This window comes from Camelus bactrianus, chromosome 30 (assembly GCF_048773025.1).
Source record: "Camelus bactrianus isolate YW-2024 breed Bactrian camel chromosome 30, ASM4877302v1, whole genome shotgun sequence".
Lineage (NCBI taxonomy): Eukaryota > Metazoa > Chordata > Mammalia > Artiodactyla > Camelidae > Camelus > Camelus bactrianus.
Genome location: NC_133568.1, coordinates 1,770,961 through 1,798,157, shown reverse-complemented (window position 1 = coordinate 1,798,157; position 27,197 = coordinate 1,770,961). Strand labels below are relative to the sequence as shown.

At 36.5% G+C, this 27,197-nt stretch overlaps 1 protein-coding gene and 1 pseudogene across 20 annotated transcripts in view; both read right to left on the bottom strand.

Moving 5' to 3' along the window:
• The window catches only part of LOC141575634 (junction-mediating and -regulatory protein-like), a 189,197-nt gene that overhangs the window by 148,921 nt on the left and 13,079 nt on the right, over positions 1-27,197 (bottom strand). For 2 of the 20 annotated variants that reach the window (XR_012503320.1, XR_012503321.1), the window contains 3 exons: positions 15,465-16,249; positions 11,010-11,089; positions 2,361-4,681 (listed from right to left, as the gene is read on the bottom strand). The exons of 1 other annotated variant lie outside the window; for it this stretch is intronic. Coding sequence is in view for 6 of the 19 variants with exons in the window: in XM_074355319.1 (XP_074211420.1) it covers positions 4,414-4,681; positions 11,010-11,089 (348 nt within the window). In the remaining 13 variants the exon portion in view is untranslated. 17 more of the 20 variants (XR_012503317.1, XR_012503319.1, XR_012503318.1 and 14 more) reach the window with 17 other exon arrangements.
• LOC141575636 (large ribosomal subunit protein uL16-like) lies at positions 12,150-15,457 on the bottom strand (annotated as a pseudogene).

Below are 27,197 nucleotides of genomic sequence, written 5' to 3'. Positions count from 1 at the left end.
ATTAAACATTGAAGTTTGCTGCATCAATTGGCTCTTGCTTTTACAAGTGATTTCCCTCTAATGTGTAATGCTGTTTCATAGCACTCTATCCACAGTAAAACTTTTCAAATCTGGACTCAATTCCCTCAAACCCTACTGCCATTTTGTCAAGTTTATGTCATATTCTAAATCATTTTTGGTCATTTCAACAATCTTCATAACATCTTCACCAGGAGTAGGTTTCATCTCAAGAATCACTTTCTTTGTTCATCCATAAGGAGCAACTCTTCACCCATTCACATTTTATCCTGAGATTGCAGCTAATTCAGTCACATCTTGCTCCACTTCTGATTCTCATTCTCTTGCTATTTCCACCACATCTGTAGTTCATTCCTCCACTGGAGGTTTAAACTCCTCAAAAAGTCATCCAGGAGGATTGGAATCAATGTCTTTCAAACTCTTGTTAATGTTGATTCTTTGACCTCTTCCCACAAGTCACAAATGTTCTTAATGGCATCTAGAATGGGGAACCCTTTCCAGGAGGTTTTCACTTTTCTTGGCACAGATTCATCAGAGGAATCTCTACCTATGGCAGCTGTAGCCTTGCAAAATATATCTTAAATAATAAGACTTGAGAGTTGTAATCAGTCTTTCCATGGACTGCAGAACATATGTTTTGTTAGCAGGCACATAACACCAATCTCCATCAGAGCTCTTGGGTGATCAGTTGCATTGCCAATGAGCAAAAATGTTTTAAAAGTAATCTTTTTTTTTTTTCCTGAAGTCTCAACTGTGAGCTTAAAATATTCAATAAACCATGTTGTCAATAGATGTGCTCTCATCTAGGCTTTGTTGTTCCATTCATAGAGCACAGGAGAGCAGACTGAACATAATTCTTCAGGTCCTGATGGTTTTCAGAATGGTAAATAAGTACTGGTTTCAACTTAAAGTCACCAGCAATCTTAGACCCGAATGAAAGTCCTAGATGGCATCTTCCAATATAAGGCTGTTTCATCAACACTGAAAATCTATCGTTTAGTGTAGACACCGAAATGAATTCTCTTATTGAGATCTTGAGGCTGACTTGCTGCACTTTCTCCATCAGCCTTTATTGTTTCCCCTTGTACTTTTGTGTTATGGAGATTGTGTCTTTCCTTAAACCTCATCAGCCAACCTCTGCTAGCTTCAGCCTTCTCTTCTGCAGCTTCCTCACCTCTCTCAGCCTTCAGGGAATTAAAGAGAATTAGGGCCTTGCTCTAGATTAGGTTTTGGATTAAGGGAATGCTGTGGCTGTTTAGATCTTTTATCTAGAAAAATAAAGCTTTCTCTGTATCAGCAATTAGCCTGTTTCACTTTCTTATTATTTGTGTATTCACAGGGTAGCACTGTTAATTTCCTTCAAGAACTTTCCTTTGCTCACAATTTGACTCATTTGCACAAGAGGCCTAGTTTTCAGCCTAACTCAGCTTTAGCGTGTCTTCCTCACTGCACTTAATTGTCTCTAGCTTTTGATTTAAAGTGAAAGACATGCAACTCTTACTTTCATTTGAACACTGGGACCACTGTAGGGTTATTAATTACCCTGATTAAAATATTGTTCTGTATTAAGGAATAGGCAGGCCTGAAGAGAGGGAGAGAGATGGGGGTACGAACATTTGGTGGAGCAGCCAGAACACACAGCCTTTACCGATTTTTTGCCATCTTAAATGGGTGTGGTTTTTGGCACCCCAAAACAATTGCCATAGTAACATCAAGGATTACTGATCACAGATTACCACAAGTATAATATAATGAAAATTTTTGAAATATTGCAAGAATTACTAAAATGTAACACAAAGACATGAAGTGAGCAAATGCTGTTGGAAAAATGGCACCAACAGACTTACTTAACATAGTTGCCACAAACCTTTAATTTGTTTAAAAAAATGCAATATCTGCAAAGCACGATAAAGAAAAGTGCAAAACTAAAACAAGGTGTCCCTGTAGCTTTCAGCAGCTCATTCCAGGTTTCTTGAGTCATACATAAGCCCTCTTTGTACTGCTCCTGTGACATTAACATTATCAAAAAAAAAAAAAGAAAAAATGCTAAAAGGGCTATAATCTTTGGTCTCAAGTCATCAAAATATTTTAACCAAGTATATAACCAACTCTCAAAGTTTAATTTCCAATACATTAACTATTGGCTGCATGTGACTAGTGAACACTTGAAATGGGACTACCATTACTGAGGAATTGAATTTTTATTTAATTATAATTAATTTTTTCTAAATTTAAAAGCTGAGGCAATGTAAAATATCTATCTACAAAAGAAACATCTATTGTTTTTATCTAGTCAGCATCAACTAACTATTCAACTAAAATGAATTTTCTCTACACATCAATGTAATAATAGAGTAAATCATTTATTGAATTTTTTGCAAAGTACACAAGTTACAGTGATCCCTATGTAAATTATAACTGATAACCAGAGATAATTTTTATTTTAATTTTTATGGAAATTTTTAATTTTAACATATTTTGAATTAAGTTGTTTTCTTTAACTTTTTGTTCTGGGCAAAAGGGGATAGGGTATAACAAAATTTCAAAATTAAAACACAGGCATCCTACCCAAGCAGAATCAAGTGGAGATGCAGTGAAGCTAGCGCTGCCACCGGCACAGTGAAGTGAGACTAGAAGAAAACAATACACCAACTTTAACATGAATAATAATCACAATTAGCTCTGGTAGAGCAAAATTTAAAAACTATTACTTACATAAAAATATTTTAAACAACATGTAGACAATATTAAGAGACATTTTCAGGAAATGCATAGTACATTTTCATAAGAAGTTTCCTAAGTCAAAAGAAAAGCAACAAAATTATTCACCTGAGATCAGAATTAAATGTCCAACAAACATTTTTAAAAGATTTTTAAAGGATCTGAGCTTATTACTCTCATGAGCTATAGAATGGCATGGATTCTTGCAAAAAGAAAGGGAGGGAGGGAGAGAGAGATGAAAGAAAGAAAGGAAGGATGGAAGGAGGGAAGGAAATAGGGAAGAAACCATATTTAAGTAGAGAGATGGTAAATAAATTATTTCACTTATAGATATTTTATTAGAAAATTATGAGGAATACTAAAACAGATATTATAGAAAAAGTAGAAGGCCTTCAATTAAGCCACCAAACAACTGTCCGTCATATGGAAGACCTGTCTAACAGTATCAAAAATCAGTAGATTCAAAATATGAGAAATTACTTTTCTTTTAGCTTTAGATAAGTCATGTGATACGAGACACTACCAAAGTACAACTTTAGACACATTTTGTTTGAAAGAACTTCCAAACTTAAGAAGAAATATCAAATATGTACCTTAAAAAAATCAAAATTGTAGCATGGATTATTTTTCACCTTTTAAATGGCCAAAGAATTTCAGCTATATATTAAAATATTAGTTTCCGTCTCAATAGAGAGCTCCAGGCATGTTAGGTTAAAAACCTACACTTATTGGACTTTTAAAAGAAGAAACTGATATTCCTCTTATTGCTCTGCTCCACTGTATGATATACATAGAGTAGATTTTTGAAGGGGCTAGTATAGCTCAGCGATAGAGCGTGTGCCTAGCATGCACAAGGTCCTGGGTTCAGTCCCCAGTGCCATCATAAAAAACAAGCAGACATACAAACAAACCTAATTATCTCCCCCTCAAAAGAAAAGAATGAAAAATGTTTGTACTCAGCATTCTAAAGCTATGAAAAGTAGCATGTATTAAGTTGTTAAAACTGATAAGTATGTACCTGAAAATAATAAGAATCCTAGCCAGCTTAAAAAACTACTGAAAAAATAGAAAACAATACATTTAAGAATCTTGTGTTCTTTGCTCAATGGTTGAGTAGAGGAAGAATTTCACAAAGATTTACTGTATTATTAAGGCTGATCAAGAAAGTTTTTTTTTTTTCAATATTCAATAATCAAAGACAAAACTGGCGCTGCTTATGTTTTCTCACTGGTATCTCAGTACAGGTAAACAAGCATGGCCTGAATTACCAAAGAAAGAGAAATTGTACCTAAGACCTAGTTACACAGGTACAGACATTTATGTTGAAATTGAAAGTTTTCATAATTGTGGGAGCCCGTGATTGGGTTAACAAATTGTAACAGATCCCAGCCCCTTATCTCCTTAAAGAAGATGTGCTTAGTAACTGCTTTTAGGTTTTAGCAATGACCCAGGTCCCTGGCTATAAACGCTGGGTGTGCCTGCTGTTAGTCTTCTATCCCCAAAACAGCCTTGGGATGGAATGATAAAAAGCTGCAGACTCAGAAGTGAGAAAGCTGGGTAGCCAATGACTGGAAAGATCTCCTGAGGGGGGCAACATAAGACAGGCACAGCCACCTGAGTCCAAGTTTTTAAGCAGCTGATTCTCAAATGTTCTGCCCTGATAAGCTGAAAGGCTCAAAACCCACGAACGTGATTCACCAAAAAGGGTCTTCTGACCTTGAGCCCAACACCAACAATAAACAAAGCCTTTGTACTCATTGTGATCCCACCCTGTCCTTCCCTAAATTCCTGCATTCCTCCTTTGACTGTACTCAATAAATGTGGGAGATTTGAGAGGCTTGAGGCTCCCAACTCCCTCTCTTCACTTTTCCACAGAGTCTTGAGTAATTTATTCCATCTCGGTGGGACTTCTGCTGGCCAGAACCCACAACTGGTGACGAACCTACAATAATATGATTTGATAATAAAGATTTTACACTTTTCCCTAACATTAATCAATGTACAGAATATTTTATTTACAATACAGAGTGTTGTAAAAATTGGCTGCAAAAATAATCAGAAATAGTTGAACACTTTGTTGTTTTGATCGAGTTTAAACTTGTTGTTCAACTTATGCAATATCCTTAGGAAATGATGTTAATAACACTAAGTTGACACAAGAATTAGTGAATTTGCTTAATTAGCACAGATTTGAAACTTTTAAACTTTTGCTTCAAATTCAAAAAAAGCATGAACAAGTTTTATCATTATAAACAAAAATAGTAAAAGAAAAATTTTTGGCACTTAATTCAGATATTGAAAAGTATAAGTTTCTTTGGAACAACTTAGTCATGTGAATCTACATTTTCAACGATAAATTGTTTGAAGTCTCAACTAAGATCAAATATTTTTGATGAAAATTTAGTGATCCAATCAAGATGTAAAAGACCTACTAGGTTTCAAGGAATTGGTTTAAAAAAGTAAAATAGATAAATAAGTTTATACTGTATAGCACAGGGAAATATACTCAATAACTTATAGTAGCTCATGGTAAAAAAGAATAAGAAAATGAATATATATATATATATATATATTCATGTATGACTGAAGAATTGTGCTGTACACCAGAGATCACATAACATTGTAAACTGACTATACCTCAATTTAAAAAAAAAAAATTACAAAATTTATTTAATAAATATAAAGTGAACACATAGTTCCAAAAACTTGAAAAAGTTTTTAAAAAAAGTAAAATATCTCAATCTTGTCATATTGTTTAAATGTTAGAATGATAATATCCTGGATATGTCAGATTAAATAAAATACATTAAAATTATATCTAGCCCTTTTTAACTCTTTTAAATGAGGCTACTAGAAATGTTTAAATAACATATGTGGCTCAAATTTTATTTCTATCACACAGTGCTATTCTACGCAAGAGTAACTAAAGATAAACATAATTAAGTTCTTGCAAGAGGAGCACATGCTTGAGAACATCGCTATCAACTACTAAAAATTTACCCTGTAAGTTCACTTTACAATAGCCCATCTCAGTAACTGCACAACACACAGTGAAGAAGTCTCAGCACCAGAATATAAATTTGCCCAAGAAAGATTCCGTGTTTGCAGATGGATGGGTAAAAACATACAGAAGGAGGCAAACTTCAGTAGTATAATGGCTTAAAGTGTCTTTCATAAAAAACTAAAACATGAAAGACCCATACTCTAGGAAACTAGTTGCAGAATATAACAGAAATGAATTATAAAAACATAACAAGAGTAATAAAATTAGGTGCTTAAAGTAAAGATACAAACTATACAACAGCAAAAAAAAAACTATATCTAAATTTTACATCTTTGCTGCAACAGGGATAAGCATCTCATATACTATACTAACGACATCATAAGGGTGGACTCACATGAAATAATAGAACGGCAAAGCAAAAGTATAGTACTTTTAAAGTAAATGAATGGAGTTGCAAGTTGTTAGAGAACAGAAACAAGTCTTGTGCATTTTCATGCTTCCCTCAGAAGCCCAGGAGTGTACATATCACATAATACTAAAGTTACTTCTTTATAATTTACTAAGTGCAATATTTTAAATGTTTAAAGTTATTCATAATTTTAGTCTTATCAAGAACAAAAAGTTAAAATAACACTTAAAGTGCCTAAATAAGTTTTTTAAAAGTATATAAAACAGCATGAGAAATGTATATTCAAAACAACATAGTACATAAGAATAGACATATACACCAATGAAACAGTACTGAAAGTCCAGACTTTAAGCCATAAATCTATTTTCAAGTGATTTTGATTAGGGTGCCAAGTTCATTCAATAGAGAAAGAAAGGTCTCCTCAACCAATTGTGCTGGAGCAACTGGATTTCCACACATAAAAGAATGAAGTTGACCCCTGCCTCACACCATATACAAAAGTTAACTCAACATGGATCAACAATCTACATATAAAAGCTAAAATCACAAAACTGTTATGCAAAAACACAGGGGTAAATCTTCATGATCGTGGATTGTCATGATCATGGCAGTAGCTCTTAGATATGACACCAAAGTACAAGCAACAAAAGAAAAAATAGATAAATTGGACTTCATCAAATGTCAAACTTTAAAATAAATAAATAAATAAAACTTTTGTACATCAATATATTATCAATAAAGTAAAAAGTTAACCTACCTAATGGGTGAAAATATTTGTAAGCCATATATCTGATAAGGGTTTAACATCTAAAATATATAAAAAATTTGTATAACACAACAAAAAGGCAAACAAGTTAATTTTAAAATGGGCAAAGGTCTGGAATAGACATTTCTTAAAAGGAGATATATAAATGACCAGAAAGCACATGAAAAAATGCTTAACATCATCAGCCATTAGAGAAATGCAAATGAAAATCACACTGAGACACCACTTTGTGCCTACTGGGGTAGCCATAATTATTTTAAAATTTTAATACTTTTTTTAAAACAAAATATAAGCACTGGCAAGGATATGAAGAAACTGTAGCTTGTTGGTGGTAATAAAAGCAATACATACACTGTGGAAAATAGTTTGGTATTTTCTAAAAAAGATAAAAACAGAATTACTATATGACCCTCAAATTCCATTCCTAGATATATACACAAGATTTGAATAAAGCCTCTAAAAAATATTTATACACCAACATTCATTGCAAGCCTTATTCACAACAGCCAAAAAGTGAAAATAACCCGTGTTCATTAACAAATGAATGGATAAACAAAATATGATATATGCATACAATGGACTGTTATTCAACTATGAAAATGAATGAAGTTCTGACACACATTCTACCACATGGATGGACCTGGAAAACATTATGTTAAGTGAAATAAGCAAGGCAAAAGGGACAAATATTGTATGAGTCTCCACTTATATGAAATATCTAAAATGACCAAATTCATAGAGACAGAAAGTAAATTTGAGGCTACCAGATTCAAGAGGAGGAGAGAACAGAGAGTTAATCTTCAAAATAACTCACTACCCCTACAAGCTAGGTAAAACAGATAATATAAAACAGCAAACGGATAACTGGCACTCTGTACCTCCACCAGTAATTGGAAACAATTTACAGGAAATGAACACAGCAATGTTTCTCCTGCATCAGGATCACCTGAGGGCTTGATAACCCACACTACCTCCTCTCGGTGTTACCCAAGAAGGCTACATTTCTAACTAGTTCCCACAGGAGGCTGGCACTACTAGTGGTAGGGGACCACACTTTGAGAGCCACTAGTAAAGATAATTTACAGATAAATACAAGATAAATTAATGAAGAGTATGAATGAAATCTGTGGTGCCAAAACAACACAGTCTAAGAACATGGAGTTCTAATGCCTCCCTTAGTTTTAAGTTCAAGTGTCTAGGAACTAATGGCTTGTAAATAATGCTTCATAATTTGTCTTTTCCACCATTCTAGAGACTGCAAATTTGAAGTTACAGTTTTTGACAGGGATCTAATTTATACTGTATATTAAGAGCAAAGATGTGTTTTAGATGATAAATAAGGAGAAAAGGCTGAAATCTTTTGTAGACATTGTAAAGCCTAATCAAAATTGTACTCTGGATAGATGGCCAACCCACCTTGGAAGTGAACCAAGAGAGTACTTAAAGCAAAGTCAAGACTTTTCTTAAGGAAAAAAAAATTGAGTCCGCTATACTAAAAATATGGAGAATATAAATATTTCTATACTATAAGCATTGGAAGAAAGCTCTTAGAAAAGTTTTCAAAACTGTTATTATCAAATACTCAATGAAACCAAAGAAAATCTTCAACCATGTTTCCATGAAATAACATATTTGGCACAGTGGAACCTGTGCAGAAATCCTCCCACTTTAATTAGTGCAAGATGAATCTGCTGGGAACTAAACAGAATATACTACAAAGGGAATTACTGGATATAAACTAACTTCTGTTCAACAGAGTTACATGCCCACATCCTCCAAAGTGGTTTTATATTGGAAAGATTTTTAAAAGATGGTGACATACAAGTATGAGGGAAAGAGCATAGAAGAATTCCAATCTTCAATAAAGACAGCTAATTTTCCTTGGTGAAATGGCTAATTCCAGGGCTAGAGCAGAGAATGCACAAGATGAGCCTGGGACATCCTGTGGTACTAGAAAGCCAGTCAATCCTCAAAAAGTGATGGGCCAGAAGCCTTCTTGAAGGGGTTCCCTAGGGCCAAACTATAATAATTATAGCACAAAAATAATGATGGTAATAGATTGAATCCATAGAATAAGAATCTGTAAGTACATTTGACATAAGTAAAATAAAAATCCTCAAGGCTATTCTGATATAGATTTAAAAATTGAACACATACCTAAGAAGGAAAACTTTTCTTTTTTTTTTTTTTTTTGATTGAATATAGATTTATTCAGAGAGATACACTGAATGGCAAGAGAAAGACCATGAGGTGTAGGGTTTGGGTGCTCAGATTAAAAGTAGGTACACACTCCATAGACAGAATGCGGGCTGTCTCCAAAGAGGGAGAGAGGGAGTGGCTGTGAAGGCGCCATGTTGCTGGTTTTTATGGGCTTGGTGGTGAAAGCTTTTCTTTATAGGAGATCCAACCAGTAAATGCAGAAGGAATAACGGAAACAGAAAATCACCATTTGGCAAACACCACGGTATTAATATCATTTCAGGTAAGAATCATCAATGAAAATAAAAATTAGAGAGTATGATGAAAAACAAGATAATTACCTGGCCACAAAGTGTTTTCCTACAGAACACTTATTAATTACAAAGGAAAAGCACAACTACAGCATACAAGCCCAATTGTATCACTTAAACCAAGTGAACAAGTTAGCATCACTGGTAATTGTACAAATCAGTAGCACGTGCCTCCTAGTAAGCTTAATAACGTCACTTGTAGAGTTCTCTTAACCAAAAATTTTTAACATTCATTGAATCATGGGGAAACCACACAAATCCAAATTGTGGGGCATTCTACAAAATTATTGACCAGTACTCTTCAAAGTATAAGAGTCGTGAGAGACAAAGAAAGATTTTGGAATGGTTTCAGATTAAAGAAAACTAAGAGGGGACATGACAACTAAAATGCAACTGCATCAGATCCTGGACAGAGGGAGGACATTACTGAGACAACCGGTGAAAACTGAATACAGCCTGGAGACTAGGTAACAGTATTATATCAGTGTTAGTTTCCTGATTTTGATAACTACACTGTCACTGTGTAAGCTGTTAACATTTGGGGAACCTCGATGAAGATTACATGGGAAAACTTTGCAATATTTTGGTAGTTTTTTCCTGAGTTTGACCAAAAAATAAAAGTAAAACCACACACACACACACACACACACACACAAAAACAAAGTTAATAAATCAGAGTAAAATCTTGCTTTTATATCATATCAAGTTATTTCTTTACCTGTGAAGAAACTATTACTGTTGACCCAGACTTTCATTGGGATAATAAAAAAAAATGACATGTGCTAGGGCAGATACTCAAGTTAAGTAACTTAAACTACCATTGCTTCTTCCTAAAGGAACGAGAAAAAGAGAAGCCAAGAAAATCAGAAATAATCTTATATAATTTCTGCCAACATTTTTATAATAGTTTTCAACTGGCTGCAGTATTACCCCCTTAATGACAGTTGAAGATGTTTTGTGAGTCAGTAACTATACACGACTGTAGCACAATGGCATCACAGTGGGGTAGGGGACCAGAAAAGCACGGGGCTCTCTCACCAATGAGTTGTCTTGTCCAAAACAAATACTAATGGCACCCTGACTGACACACACCCCTAGAGGAAGGTGGAGAAGTTGATCGTGGGCAACAGTGAAGAGCTCGTTTGTTACCACTGTCCCAGGTCAGTCTGAGAGGCCCAGATCTGCAGAAACTCCTGCTCAGGAAGGGCCAAGGGCTTGCCATCAGTCACACGCCCCTGCAGGCAATCAGCTGTGACTTTAAACTGAGCTCTCCTGTGCTCCTTGAAGTACGAGGAGGGAAAATGTAAATCAGAAGACTTTCCTAGCTACAGCAGGTAAGACACTTTCTCAGCACTCATGAGTGAGTAGCATGTACACCAAGATACTCACTGCAGCATTTTTTATACTGAAAAGCACTGGGAACAAGTTAAACATCCAGTAGGTAAGCTATAACATACCTCCACTGTGCCAGGAGAGCTGGGGTAGGTTTAACGGCTCTCTTGTTAGTAAACACTAAGTCACAGGCTGCAGATGTGCTGAATTTCTATCAGAACAAAGAATTTTCATCTTTAAAGGACTCACCTTTCAGATAAGGTTGCATGAGCATATCTGTAGCGCTCAGTTCCTGGAGGTACAGCTCCTGAGTCACAGGGCATCGGCACCTTATTTCAACAGATAATCCAAAAAAGGCTGCATAAATGTACAACTCCCAGCAATGGGGAGAGTGGAGTGAAGGAGCACAGAGAAAGACAGGTCCCTCCTGTAACTGGTCACGCCCAATAAGGGACGAGAGCACAACTACAGCTTTTGTAACTAAAACACATCAGGAAAGCTATGAGCCTGCCCCAAGTTGGTGTTAAGGAGCAATTACAGAAAATACAAAACTGTGGGAGCACAAACTTGGGTTAACAAACTTTGATATTGTAATGATTGTTTAACCAAATCATATTCTCACCTTTATGTAAACACATAAGAAATGTATAATCAAAACCCATGCTTTCTGTGTTTGTCATTATACTGCTCCTTCAAAGCAAAATGTCCAAAAGCACAAAAGACTGAACTCTCGGTACCAGTCACCGCCTTAACTGAGGGACTTCACTCAGCTACCTTGAAGCTGCTGTGCTAGCAGGGACCCGCTACGAACTGTCTCCTCGCCGTGAAAAGCAGAGACATGCTTTGCTCACTTTGCTTAGTTCAAGGTCATAGACTCAGGGCTGCTTCTGCTTATGGAAAACCATAGCTCATCCCTCGCCCTAACCGGCAGGACGTGCTTGGCTTACCAGGCGCAGGTGGATAGTGTAGGTCACTCCTGCTCACAGAAAACTGACTTAGCCCTCAGCTAGGGGCAGCTGGGCTGCTTTGTGTGCTTAGATCATTTCTGATCATAGTATGGAGACTCTGTGGTGGCCTGGGGTTTCATTATCAATTATTCAGAAAACTGCAACCTTGCTCATGATTGTTTGAGGCTTAAAATAACCATTTGTATTATCAATATTGTAACCTTCTAAGTATAAATTAAGATTATAATGTTTTTGTTTTTCATGAACTGAAACTGCTGACCGGCATCCCTGCACATACACCATACCCCTTACTCATTCCTATGATGTATTTCATTTTGATTTATTTTTTGACTATTCTCAATAAATATAAGAGCTTTGGAACAGCTTGGGAGTTAGTCTCTGGCTCCCTCTCACTCTATTTACCTGATAAAATCTTGAGAAAATTCACTCTTCTACAGTGGGACTTTTGCTGGAGAAAACCCATGACAAACAGAACTCACACAAAAATATAGTGATCGAGAAAAAAATGAAATTTTCATAGCTGAACTCACTCAGTTCAGTCTAGTAAGAAAGCTAACCTCACAAAGTCCTTTTATATTATCTTTTGTTTAATTTGTAAATTATTTTTTATGTAAAGACTGAAGCAATGAACAGGTGGTGTTGTTGTTTTGACAAATTAGAAATTTGTCGCAACGTAAGTCACCAAATCATGGGGGAGGGTACAGCTCAAGTAGTAAAGTGCAACCCCCAGTGCCGCCTCTAAAAATGAGGAAACCTAGTTACCTCTTCCCACCAAAATAAAAAATACTTATGTAAACCAATAATAAATAAATAAATTTTTAAAAAATCATCAGATCATCCATCCCTCACCAATCTGAAATACTGCCTGCGATAAATACCTATGTATAGTGGGGTCTCTTTTTCAGTAATTTACTCAATTCATCCTAAAGTGTTGTTGTTGTTGTTGTTGTTGTTGTTGTTGTTGTTGTTGTTGTTGTTGTTGTTTTGACAGGAAAGTAGGATTTATTGGTGGTTGTGTGGAAGGAGGGGACAGCACCAAGGCTCTCATGAGTGCAGGGCCTGCCATTTGTCCAGGGGGCCACAATTTGAGATGTAGTTGACCCTGCAGCCATCCGGGATGAGCCACTTTTCTGCCACCATGTTTTCAAATTCATTTGTGTTAAACTTGATAAATCCCTACTTCTTTGAAATGTGGATCTTCTGGTGACCAGGGAACTTGAACTTGGCCCTGTGCACGGCCTCAATCACATGCTCCTTGTTCTGCAGCTTGGTGCCAATGGACATGATGACTTGGCCAATGTGGACCCTGGCCACCATGCCCTGGGGCTTTCCAAAGTCACCCCGCATACCTGTCTGGAGCCTTCAGAGGAAAGCTGTTCATATTCATCTGACACCATTTGGCCACAGAGTGGGAACTCATCCACTTTTGCCTTCTTCCACCCCAGGTCAAAGATGCGGATCTTAGCATCAGGGACACCTCAGCAGAAGCATGGCTGTGGGTGTGGCTTTTTCTTACAGCACTGGTAACACCAGGCGGGGTGGCGGCCCATGGTGACACCAGGATATTCAGTGGTGCACAGAAGGGAAAGAACTAAAGTGTTTCATTTACTATCATCTCATGATACTTTTTTATATCAGAAACAGTCCTTTTTAAGATTGAAAAGCACACCTAGAGGCTTCAGAATGCAAAGCTTCTTAAAGGACTAATCCAGAAAATAAAGTCTGGAATTCTATTATTTCTGTTGAAAAAGAAGTTGGCATGATTTCTCTCTCCTTTTTTTCATCAAATGCAACATGGATACAGCAGGGAGGCCAGGAGCTTGGAAACACCTAGATTAGCATCAGGACCCTGCGCTGGTTGCATGATCCTGGGCAATTACTTAAATTTTCTGATCTTCCATTGTTTTCACCTATAAACAAAGTCCAAACATCTGCACATTGTTTCCTTTTTCCCATTTATATCCCCTTCTCTCTTTTTCTAAGTATAGGTAATCACATTTCAAGTGGATACACATTTTAGAGAAATTATCCTGCAGGAAAAAAAAAGTGAGAATGTTCTCAATGTACTATTCTGAAAAGATTTCTAAGATATACTGTGATTTTTTTTAAGTCTATATACTATGTTCTATTTTTCCATATAATGGGAGAAAAATGCCACTATACATTTATATCTGTGTGTGTATATGCAAAAAATAGTCAGGAAAATTATTTTTAAGTTTATATAAAAATATTTCCTTTTTAACAATTTCAGACATGTCAAAAAGGGAAAAAGATTGACACTATCTGGATTAAAAAAAAAAAAAAAAAACAGAAAAACTGAGGCCCCGGAAAAAAATAACCATGCTAATCAGAAAATGAGTGATTTGAATGAGTTCCACATATCAAAGGCTGACTCAAATGAGGTGCTTTTTCACATTATATGAAAATGAATGCCTCTGTTTGACATTATGGTCAAATCCAGAAAAGTTTTTTCTTTGTTTTTCTATAATATTTCACTTTAATCTGTTCTAATTCTCCAGATTACCTATCTACCTTCAATCTACTCTTTGGTTTGTAAATAAAGTCTTTATTCTTAAAAATTTAGATCATTTTAAAATGAATTAAATTGATGAAATTATATATATCATTTACATAATCTATATTCATATGTAGCACATATTTTAGAAATAATAAACTACAACACAATGGAAAAGAAGGGTGGAAAGGAAAGTAGCGAAGACTTTTAATGCAAACTAGGCATCTTCTATTTTGTTGTACAAGCAATAGGGAGCCACTGAAAGTTTTGACAAGAATGGGACATAATATGAAGAAAGTAATGTTTTTGAAGAATGAGTGTAATCACAAAAACTAGATTATTCATAATAGCCAAAAATTGGAGAAAATCAAAATGACCATCAACTGAAGAATGAATAAACAAAATGTGGTATCAGCATACAATGGATATTACTCAGACCTAAAAGAATGAAGTACTGATACACAATACAACATAGAAGAACCTTGAACATTATGCTAAGTGAAAAAGGCCAAATATAAAAGGCCATATATTGTATGATTCCACTTATATGAAACGTCCAAAATAGGCAAATTCATAGAAATAGGAAGTAGATTTGTGGTTGCCAGGGAACTGGGAAGAGGGGAGATGGGAAGGAACTGTTAATGGGCTTGGGGTTTCTTCCTGAGGTGATGAGAATGATAAAGCATTCAATAGTAGTGATGGGTGCAAAACTTCATGGATAAACTAAACCCCACTAAAATGTATACTCTGAAAGGGTAAATTTTCTGGCATGTGAATTATATCTCAACAACACAGAAAAGGTGTGTGTGTGTGTGTGTGTGTGTGTGTGTGTGTGTGTGTGTGTGTGTGTTTGTGTGTGTGTGTGTGTGTGTGTGTGTGTGTGTGTGTGTGTAAAATACTACAGGTAAGAAAAATAGAAAGCAACCATATTGGTTTAGCAATGAATACGTAAAGGCCATCAGGGCTTCTATTGTTAAGCCCATCTAGGGAGCACCATTCAGATAACCAGACTCCACAGAGGACCTCTCACAGGGTCCCCATGGTGGAATATAGCCTGGGACTCTGAATGAGTAAGTGTAAGCAAAGGGGCAAAAGGACTGTCAATAACAATAAATATATGAATATGAGGAGCAAGGAAATAAGACAAAAATAAATCTCTTTTCTCTTTAATTGAAAATGAAACATTCACAAAGAGGAAATTCAACAGAATTCAATACTTACCATCTTTGGATTAAGAAATAAAGGCAATCTGTAGTCTCTTACCCAGACTTTTTCAAATTTTCAACAATAAGCTTACCTGTATAAGGAGGAAAATATATAAAAATGTATTTGTCTTTATTAACAAAGTATTTTATATCTCAACCATTGAAACCATTCTGAAATACGCAAGCCCTAACCTATTAGAGAGTCAAGCATTGTTAAAGCAAATTTCTTGTGGAATCCATACACTACTGTCTTAATGGGAAAAGTAAAGTTCATAACCTACATCTTCACTGTCCAATATACCAGCCAAAAGCTAGTAAGCACTTGACATGTGGCTAAGTCTACACTGAGACATGGTGTAAGTATAAAATATACTCCAGATCTCGGAGTACTAGAAAAAGAATCTAAAATATCTCCTTAATAAGTTTTCATAGTTTCATATTGATTACATGTTGAAATAATAATATTGTGATATATTAAATAAAATATATTAAAAATTAATGTCACCTGTTTCTCTTGCCTTAAGTAACAGGAGAACAGCCTCAGACAGCAATGATGTGAAATTTTTTAGGAGCTTGAAACTCCCAGCTGAAAGCCGCCGCTCTTGCTGGGCCTCACACAGACAGCAAACAGAGCAGTGGGCCAGGGAGCCACACACGCACACGTGTGGGGCAGGACAGCCAACTCCGACAGGTGGTGAACAATGCCCAGGCAAAGTAGAAGTCAGGAGTAGTCCTCAGTAGTGGCCAGAAAGCTTCACGGAGAATCATTTTACCCCCACACTGAAGGGATAAGCCTAAGACCTAAAAAGGAAATTATTTCTCTAAGAATGAGGGGGTCTGGAGAAAACCCCAAAATTAAGAATACTGTCTCCATAACCATTTTTTCTCACTTAAATACCAGAAAATGCTAACTAATCTACAATAACAACAACAACAACAACAACAACAACAACAACAACAACAACAACAACAACAACAACAAAATTGCTTGGGGTGAAGGAACTGACTCTTTTGAGGCTGATGGAAATGTCTTCATTGTGGTAGTGTTTCCATGAATACAATTGTCAAAACTTATCAAATGAAACCCTACATGGGTGCAGTTTACTGTATATATTATATCTCAATAAAGCTGATTGCAAATAATTAGGAAACAAACAAAAGCAATCATCATTTGCCCTGTGGTGGTCACAATGTAGCTGTCATTCCCTGGGCATGTGCAAATTTGGTCACTGACAGTTTATATCATTGTAAGTTTTGCTGAATTATGTGTACTTTGGGTACACACATGTCACATTTATGACCCAATTTTTAATATCCTCTAAAAGATTACACTATGATTCAGCATTAAAAAAAAAATTGATGCTTGCAAAAAAGCACAGAAAGGCAGCAGTGGGGACTAAGTTTGATATTCATGAAGCAAATATTTGTGATTAGATGAATGAACACAGTTCTATTTTTGTTTTGTTTTATTTTGGGGGGTTTTTTTTTGGACAAAGCAATATCCAAGTACTTATAATGCACTCTATCATACTTTAAGCCAGCATTTTTCTTCCTTATTGACAAATAAAATAACAATTTGTCTTATAATTGATCATGTGGTGGGCAGAATTCTAAGATGGCTCCCAAGATTTTAACACCCTGGTTTACACACCTTCTCAAAGTTATTCAACCAAATAGTAATCTAAATGCTGCTGTGAAAGGATTCTATCAATGTAATTAAAATCCCTAATAAGCTGACTTTAAATTACTGAGATTACTGTAGGTTGGCCTGACCTAAAAAATCAGTTCTTATGAGAACACTGTCTTTAAATAGCAAACAGCCATGCTGTGAACTGTGCATACAGAAGGCCATGTGGAAACTAAGCGTGGCCTCCAGGAGCCTCTAGGGGAGTGTCTGTTACTCCCAGCCAGCAAGCAAACAGGAATGCCATTCCTACAAAGGCAAATAATTGAATTCTGTGAACTACCAAGTGAGACTGGGAGAGGACTGTGAGCCTCAGATGAGTTCGCAGCACTGGCTGACACTTTGATTTCTGTCTGGTAAGACTCAGAAGACAGGACCCTGCTAACCACGCCCAGACTCCTGATGGACAGTGACTGTGAGGTGAGCTGCTAAAGCAGCAATGGAAAACTAACACAGAAGGCTTCTTAGATTTGAGGAAATATGGTTTATATTATTTCTCTTAAAGGCTGCTGATATGCTCCATCATCAGTACAATTTCTTACATTTCACATTATTATGAGTGATGTGATTCAATTTCACAAGGCAGCAGGATTAGGTAATACTACTCTCAAAATTTTACAGGTAAAAAACTTTAGAACACATAACAATTTGTTTCCTCCAGCAACTGGGCATACGATTTAGCATATTTGCCTCTGTCTTTCTAAACCAATATCATTCCAAAAATAAATAAATAAGTAAAAATCTTAGTCCTTATCCATTTCAAAAGGAATGAAAATAAAGTTGAATGTGTGGTAAGAAAAGCTAATTTTGAGATCTAGCAAGGCCATATAATTTGAGGCAATCATCTAGTTTCTAAGAACTTCAGGGAACTCAGCTATTAAAAGAAGGACTAGTGGAAATTTAAATCAAGTCTGGAGCCTAATTCATAGCAGAAAAATATACAGACATATATACAGACACAAATGGATAATGACATGCTCTGCCAACCTTATAGAGTGTATAATTAAATGCCATTGCAAATGGCCTGCACTTCAATAGACCTTGTGTGCCAGACACTCATCTATAAATGATATATGAAGTGTACAGACAAGGACTACCATATAGAATAGTGGTGAGGGTTTCCAGCCACAGCCCCAGACCTCCTGGCTGCAGCCCCGGGCCCACCACTGACTGAAGGTGAGGTCTTCGGCATGTCTAGCCCCCCTGTGCCAAACCTTCAGCTGTAAGACAGGGACATGGACAATATTTATCTCCGAGGGCTGTGGTGAGGATTGAATGAGTTAACACATACAAAGCACACAGAAGAGTGCCGGGCACATATTAAGCACTCAAACGCTGACATCAATATTGTTTTCATAATAGTGCCATATTAATATTCACTTCTAAGAAAGACAAACTGTGCATCTATAGAGGATACTAACGGACTGTCCCCCTGGGATGGCTTTTACTTTTATTGTATGAATTTGCCAGGGCACTGTTAAAATTGGTTACTGTGTTTTTTTTTACCTTAGTGAAATGTTTATGGGTTCAAGTACTGTATCTATTTCTGTGTTAAAAATGTAATTGAAACTTACATGGAAACATTAGACACTGACATTCTAGGGCTTTGCTATGCAAAATAGTTTTGAGGACCACCAATTCAGCATCCCCCAGCTGCCTGTTAAAAATGAAAAATCCCAGAAGACAGTATATTTGGCCAATATACTTTATGTTTCTTTTCCATGGGAGGGATAGTGTCTCAGGCTTTTCTCTTCTTTTAATAGTCAGTACTTCCTTTTCTGTGCCTGTAAGGCTCCTGGATGCTATTCAGTCTTTTTTATAGCAGGTGCAATATTATTTTTCAAAATATTTCAAAAATCAAATAACATTATCTAGGCCATAGAAGCCTTTTACAAATGTACTTTTATGCAAATCAGATACTAGGAGGCAATATTCAAATCCAAATAAATGTTGCTTTAAAGCTCATGTTGTTGCTTTATAACCCAAAACAGTGCAAGCTAAGAAGCAGGAGTAGGTAACCAATGCAACATGAAAAATTGATGTCTAAAATTGGGTATTGCTAATTAAGGTTACAAGTTCAAAGCCTTAATTTTTATACACAAGTACTTGAACTTCTGAAATAAGTGGTTTGCATCACCTCATTAGTACAGTACATTGGTTCTCAAATTTTGGGCCCCCAATCATCAGTATCACTTGTGAAAACGTAAGATTTATACTCCTGGGTCTCTCCCTAGACCTGCTGAATCAAATACCAGGATTGGGGACCAGCATCTATGGTCCTACAAGCCCCCAGATGATCCTGATGCTTGCTAAATTGTGGGAACTACTGGAATAGTGGTTCAGGCACAGTACAATTATGCTGAGTTTTTCATCACTAGTTTGAATGCAATTCTGCCTGGTCAAGTATGAAAATGTATGAATGTTGGAAGTAGGACACAAAAATAAGGAAACCCAACATGTATGCCTGCAAATAAGTGCATCTATGACCAATTATAAAGAATTATGTGATTTAAAGCTGATGTAATTCAAAGTTACTGCACATTTACTTGATTGTCTACTATGTATGTTTGCAGAATTATTTATAAATTTTCTATAACCTTAAACTTTTTACAAAACTGTAAGTATGCAAGCTTACAAGGTAGAAATAAAACCTGTTTGCCTGGTTGATGGCGGTGGGGGGGGATAAAGATAGATAATGTGAAAAAACAGTAAGGTGCCTAAGACAGGATCCTTAGGTCTTGACAGGATTATCTGACTCCCTGTACACCAACCATAAATTCCTATTTACCACAATTTATTTCATTCAGGCATTTTCTTTTTTTTTTTAATTGAGTTATAGTTAGTTTACAATGTTGTGTCAATTTCCAATGTAGAGCACAATTTTTCAGTTATACATGAACATACATATATTCATTGTCACATTCTTTTTCACTGTGAGCTATTCAGGCACTTTTAATCTTTAATAGACCATCATTCAGCACACTGCTTTTAGTGTCTGCATGTAACTTTTGATAAAATTTTACAAAGGCTTTGAATTATAATTCTGGAAGGAGCAAAGTTCAAATGTATATAACTACAGTTAGAAATACAGTATTTAAAACACAACCAAGAGGAAAGAGAAAATCTTCTATGAGACATTTTTAAAGACCAATATTCAGGTTTAGCTCTTTTTAAGGTAACAAAATAAAATTCAAAACTATTTAAATCTCCTAAAGAACAAATAAAAATAACAGGGCACACACGTCAAAACTATGTTCTCACTGTATTTATTAAATCTAAAACAACTATAAATAAACTAATTAAGGAATAGTCCCATACAAAGTATGTGGAGGAAGGAAAAATGAATTTTATTCTAATGACAAACACTATCTCAGCAAACAAAAATTGTTTAAAAAACCACATAAGAAAAACACTCTGCTTGTATCCACTGACTTACTGTATATCTTAGAGACTAACGAGTGCTGCTTCCCAAATTTTCTGCTACCCATTCCCAGCATGACAAACCGTACATTTCCAAATCTAAATAATATATTTCTGAGGCTTGTCTCCTAAATAAGAATCTCTTTCAAAAGATTTAACTCTAATGACAAAACACATTTTACAGATAGAAAATAATTATTTATAAACATCACTTTGCTCCCTAAGCCTTTAGATTTGACTTACACAGGCTTCTTCTACTGCTAAAGATGTATCTGGGATGCCTGTCCTGATGGTGATACCAAGGGCAAGACTGAATTTAATTTAAAAAATGCAAATTACTGCAAGTTGGTTAAATTACAGGTTTAAATTTCATAATTATTTTGTATAAGAAAATAAACGTGGAAACTGCTTTTCAAGAGTCTGTCAATCTTCTAATATCTGTATAGGATGAAATCTGATTATTTTCCCCTCCTATTTCAGTACTACAATTTTCAATATAAAACTTTTCACTAAAGGGGGAGGGCATAGCTCAATGATAGAGTGTGTGCTTAGCATGCACATGTTCCTGGGTTCAATCATCAGTACCTCCTTAAATAAATGAATAAATGAATAAATAAATAAATTTAATTATCTCCCCCAAAATAAATAAATAAAAACACAAATTAAAAAAAAAAAAACCTCCTCCACTGAAACTTAAGAGGCAGCAGCACGGTGACTAAAAGCATAGACCACAGTCAGATGGATCTGGATTTGAATCCTAGTTCTGTGAATTCAAATTCCTAGCTATACATTCTTGGAAAGTTCTCTGAATCAGTTCTTCTCCCATAAAACAGGCTTCTTAGTATCTATTTCATAGGGACTGCTGTGAGAAATAAATAACGTATGTAAATATCCTTAGCAGAGGGTCTGATATATTGCAAACATTCAATAAGTGGTAACAATGATAATCAAAACAAATAATGATCAAATTATTAATTTATCAAATGATCAAATCTACACTTTTATCCGGTAGATTCTCAGCCCTCTCCTAGTTAATTCTTTATAAATAAATAGGGGCAGCTCTGAGGTATAAAATCAATCATCAAAAGAAATAGACGTAGCAGGCACCTTCCTCACCCTTGTTCTCTCCCATGTTTCAACAGCCTTAGTCATTATCCAAACTTGAGAATAAAGACCTGCTCACACTGGGCAGAGGAGATCAGAGGCCATATTTAACACCTGTACTTAATGATAGCGCACCCACGGTGTAAGGCTGATACCATATACTCATTTTTCCAACACATTCAACATGAGAATGGGGACTTAGGTGGAAAAGAAATCAACCAAAAGCATCTTTCAGGAAGTACCTGTTGGATCAAAAGTCTCATTGCTGAGTCAAGAAGAAGAAGGTCACCTTAATGCATCACATGTACCAAAAGAATAGGCTGTTTTATACTTTCTAGAAATGAAGGGAAAAGTTCACATGAAATCTCTATCAACTTTTGTGACTGTCTTCTAATTCATTTAATAAATATTTTTTGAACACCTTTGGACTGACACTACACTAAGCACTTGGATACAAAGATGACAAGATAATAATATTCTCCTCTCGCAGAGCCTATTAGAAAATCGTTCCCTTTTTTTTCTCTCTCATTCATTGGTTGACTTACTATATGCCACTATGTGGCAGCAAATGTTAGGCATTTAGGGGAGGAGAGATTCACTAAAAAGATAAATAAGATAGAACCATTGTCCTCAAAGAACTGACAGGCTAGTAGAAGAGAAAAATACAAATACCTATGTTAAGTGCTATGAAAGCCACATAGATACTGTGCATAATCAGGAGGAAAAACAACTAACTCTACTCACATTAACCAGGAAAGGCTTTCTAAAGAAGATGGTATTTAAATAGAGTCTTAAGGGATAAATGATTCACAGGTGAAAGGAAAACAGTACTCCAGACAGAGGAAATAGCCAGGTGCAGACACATACATGAAACTATATACATGCACATACACACACACACACACACACATAAACTGCATTAAATATATACATGTTACATACAAATGGAGATACAGTCAGTTTTTAGATGGAATCAGACAGTCATTTGAATTACAACACAGAAAATGATGCAATTGACTACTTTTCCAATTCTCCCAAAGATGGTACACAGCTAATAATATATATATAAGGGAAAAGTTAGCTCCTTCCAATTCCAGCCTTAGAGCATTAGCACTTAAATCTCTCCCTGAAATAAAGGGAGGTTTGAATGCTAGGTTAAATCTGGACTAGAAAAGGCTCTCCCTTAAGCAAAGTATCAATTCGGGTAGGAAAATAAAGGAAAATAGCAAGGGGATCAAATTAGAAGCTCCTTAAATGGACAGGGTTCAATTTTAAACAGTAGGAAAAAAATTAATTCCTCAGTGAGTAATAAAACTTGAAGGAAGAAAGGGAAATCAGACATGATGCAAGGTTTCTCCCAATGATCATTCTATTAACACTGACACTTGCTTTTTCCATTAGTGTGTACTTGACTTTACACATATTTACATATCATGGTGCTCACATTCTGTAAGCCCCCTAACTCTTGCTATACTTTCACGTGAATAGTTTGCCATTTAAAAAAATTAATTCAGGCAGATGGGGTGAATAAATTTTTTTTTAAATTGTATAAAAATTAGTAAAATCTTCCTGGAAACCCTTCCTAGCTTCTGAATAATAAGTATAAATACTTTTACTTTTTGAGTAATTGCCTTATCATCTTAAAAAAAAATCATGAAATCTGTTAATTTTCCTTTATGTCTATGTTTTAAAATGTGGGTTAGAGGCTTATCCATGTCTATGCTTTATCTTTATCAATAATCAGTATTTACACACAATCTAACTGGTAAAGTACCTTATACTACAAAGGAAGGAATCAAATGAGAAACAGAGAATTTAATGATGGAGCAAGTTTTCCCAAACTTGGTATCTTTGACCTTTTGGACCAGATCATCCTTCATCATGGGGTGCTGTCCTGTACAAGGTTTACACCTGGCCCCTACCAACTAGACACCAGCAGCACCCTCTCACACAACTCTCCCCTACTTGTGACCATCAGAAACATCTGCAGATGTTGCCAAATTCCCCCCTAAGGCCACTGCTGCATGCAGGCAGCGTGCTACACTGCTCGGTGGTTATCTCACTTCACCTAACAACATAGTGTCCATGAAATAGTTGTTATTTCCCCAGCTCAACAAATAAAGAAACTAAGGCCAAGAAAATTAAACAACTTGCCAAGAGTCACATAACCAAGTGTGGCAGCCCGTACCGAACCCACACAACGGGGCTTCAGTCCCTGCTCTAGTCACCGTTCTGTTGTCTCTTATTAATGCATCAGCCTTTTTCATGTGACACTTGAAAAGTATTATTTTGAATCTTATCTGAAAATAAAAAAATAAAATTATCCACACAAGAGGAATTTAAATTAAAAGACTCCCAACCTCAATTCAGGATAAACTAACAAGTATTTTTTAAGCACTGACTGTATGTATGCCCAGTACCAACTTTAGGAACTAGAGTGATTCAAAGAAAAAAAACTACATTTATTAAGGATTTGGCTCAAGACCTTTTCCACACATTACCTCTCTGAAGTCTCACAACATCCCTGTGAGGTAGGTATTAATATCGTCGGTGGATGTAGACAGTGTACCAGGTTCTTGTCCCATCCCAGAAAGAATTCTGAGATAAGATGTAGTGGTTAAAAAAGGTAAAGTGAGAATTTATTAAGGGATGGATTGTACACTCTCAAGAGGAGAGCTAGCAGGCTCAGATGAGCAGCTGCCCTGTGTTTCTCTGGCAAGTTAGTTACATAGGGTGTAAAAGTGAATGGGTGGATTATTCATTGGGGAAGGAAGGGTTTGGGGTCAGATTCGCTGATTATCATCCCAAATCCACATTCCCAAAGAGAAAAGGGATTTTTGTCCTTATTTAGTCTGGATCAGAAGTGTCATGGCATCAGTTCATGATGGATACTTCTAATCTGCAAGGCTAATATTAATGAAATGAGGGCATAATGAGAAAAAGTTTCATTCAGACACTGGAAATTCCTGCCTTTTCTCACCTTTCTTTATTGGTCTCCAGGCCACTGATCACCCCTAAATGTGTGACCACTTATGAGCTCAAAGATTCCTGCTTTTCTTTCTCTGCCCATGGACCCCTGGTGCTTACATGATATGTGGTTTCCTGCATTTGGCCTGTGCCCCTGCTTTCTGCCCAATTGCTGCCATTTGGTCTGTGTTCCCCTTTCTCTGCTTATATCTAGCTGTCTGCCTGCTCTAACATTACCTTTTTTCAAATGAAGAAGCAAAGGCTCAGAATAGAAAGGTAGCCCCTGACCTAAGAAGGCTTACAATTCAATTGAAGAGACACACACACACACAAAATGTTTTTTTAAAGACACAGAATAAGTTAAGTATCTCAGTTAACAACACACAGAGGGTGAGAAATACAAATGAGCAGAAGGAAAGTATGAAGGAGGATTAATAAAATGGCCACACTTAGGCTAACAGATTGCTTATTCTTATGCTCACCCTTAAAACGGTCAACTGACATGACTGACCGGTTGCTATTCATGGTTACAGGCCCACTGTTGAAACTGAAGCTATTGATCTTACTGTTTCTACTTTATTCCAGCCATTGAAAGTCATCATCATGCTGGGTCTCTGAGTCCTTCTCCAAGAAGAAGGTCTGGTCACAGAACTGTCACCTAATAAAATACCCTGAATTACCAAGAAGACCACACCTTGAGATAAAGCGATCTAACCACTACCCTCCATAGAACGGATCACCTGAAGGCATCATAACACCATTCTGAGTTTTCTGATGAGAAAATGATTGTGTTGATGGTTATCAATGCTTTATTGTTTGAACTATGGCTCTAGAACCACCCCCATCCACTCCATCCCCAAGGTGGGTACACAGTTTGGAAGGCACTAGCCTGCTGTGAATCCCCTTTGCCTGACAAAGCTATAAAGCTGCCTCTTTTCTTCTAAGCTCCAAGACCCAGTCTCTGAATTCTTTGGCTTGTCAGGGAGCGGGGGCCAATGTTTTGGCAACAAGCATACAGTTAGATTAGTCAGGGAATACTTCTTAAAAAGGGTTTCTAGTATCCTCTCTTAGGAAAGGAAATGCATGAGCAAATTGTAAGAAACTGAGGAGGAGAAACACATCTGAAAACAACAAGAAACAGAAGCGTGGGTACTGAAATGTAAGCTTTGTGATAGCCAATGCAAGCAGCAACTCAGGGAAATGATGAGGAGTGATACGTGCCTTAAAATTCAGATGGAGCAGTAGCTGGATATGAGACTAGCTCTGTGCTTTTAGGGTGCTCCTGCCACAAACACTCTCAGGCATAACTACAGGAATGAACAAAAAAGAGGTGAAGGTGAAGACTAATGGTTGGTAGTGGAAGCTTAGACATATGGAGTCAAACACCAAAATTCATAAGATGGGTGATGGGTCATCTACTTTGCTTTATGTATTTTGTCTCCCCTAAGCAGAATGTAAGTTTCCAGAGGGCAGGGGGCTTTATGTCCTGTTCAGTTAGATCAATGCCTGTCACAGTAGGTGCTCAGTAAATGTCTGCTGCTGAATAAAGGCAGTTTTCAAAACAGTTCACCTATTCAGAAACTAAGGCCACAAATGTATTCAGCATTCAAAAAACAAAAAAACCAACAAACAACAACAACAAAAAACCCAGCAAGCACACACACAGAAATAAGAAGACTATTGTCCTATTCATCGTTATTACAACAACTAACATTTACTGGGCACTAACTCTGAGAAGACACTGTGATCCATTATCTCAATCCTCTTAGCAGCCCTGTGACAGAAGTAGGTAGTATTATTATGATCCCAGGTTTACAAGTTCAGACAAAGAATAAATAACCTGCCCAAGGTCACAAAGCAGCGCAGCTGGAGGAAGCTGGGTCTGTCAACTCCAAGGCTTGCCTCTCAATTACTACGTCACATACACAGAACTACAAGTATACTTCTTAGGCAAAGCTAGGGAAAAGTGGCCAATGAGGAAAGAAAACAGCAAAACAAAACAAAATAGAAACTCCAATGTAGTCAAAAACCATTGGTCTGCCCCTCTCCTATAGCGGCTGCTGTGGAATCTCCCCACCTGAGTACACTGACTACCCCATGCCCAGCACAACTTCAGTGGTTTAAAAAATCCAGATGCTGAAAAGCAGGAACTAGAGTCAAGCATCTAATCAACATTTCAAAGAGCGGTAGATAACAAGTGGTAATGCCCCAGGGCCACAGCCCGAAGAAGAAACGATGGCTGTGACCTCAGACTAAGGCTGACCTCAGACTTTCCCAAGCCCTGCTCCCAGTGTCTGCCTCTTCCCTCCCTCCTATGCCCTGCGTGTCTCTCCCCACCTCTGCACCTCCTCTCTCCCACTAAATGGCCTTCACAAACACTCTGAAAATTTTTGTTTCCTGCTCTAAATTTCTCATCTAGTAAGTTAAATTTGTAATATTTCTCTAATGAAAAGAAGTCTACCTGTAGACAAGTAGAAAAATGTTCTCTGAATGTTGCAGCATCAGTCCAAAAGACACATTATCAAATTCACACAGTAGTCACTAAAGAGACCACCAATCAAACAAATTAAAACT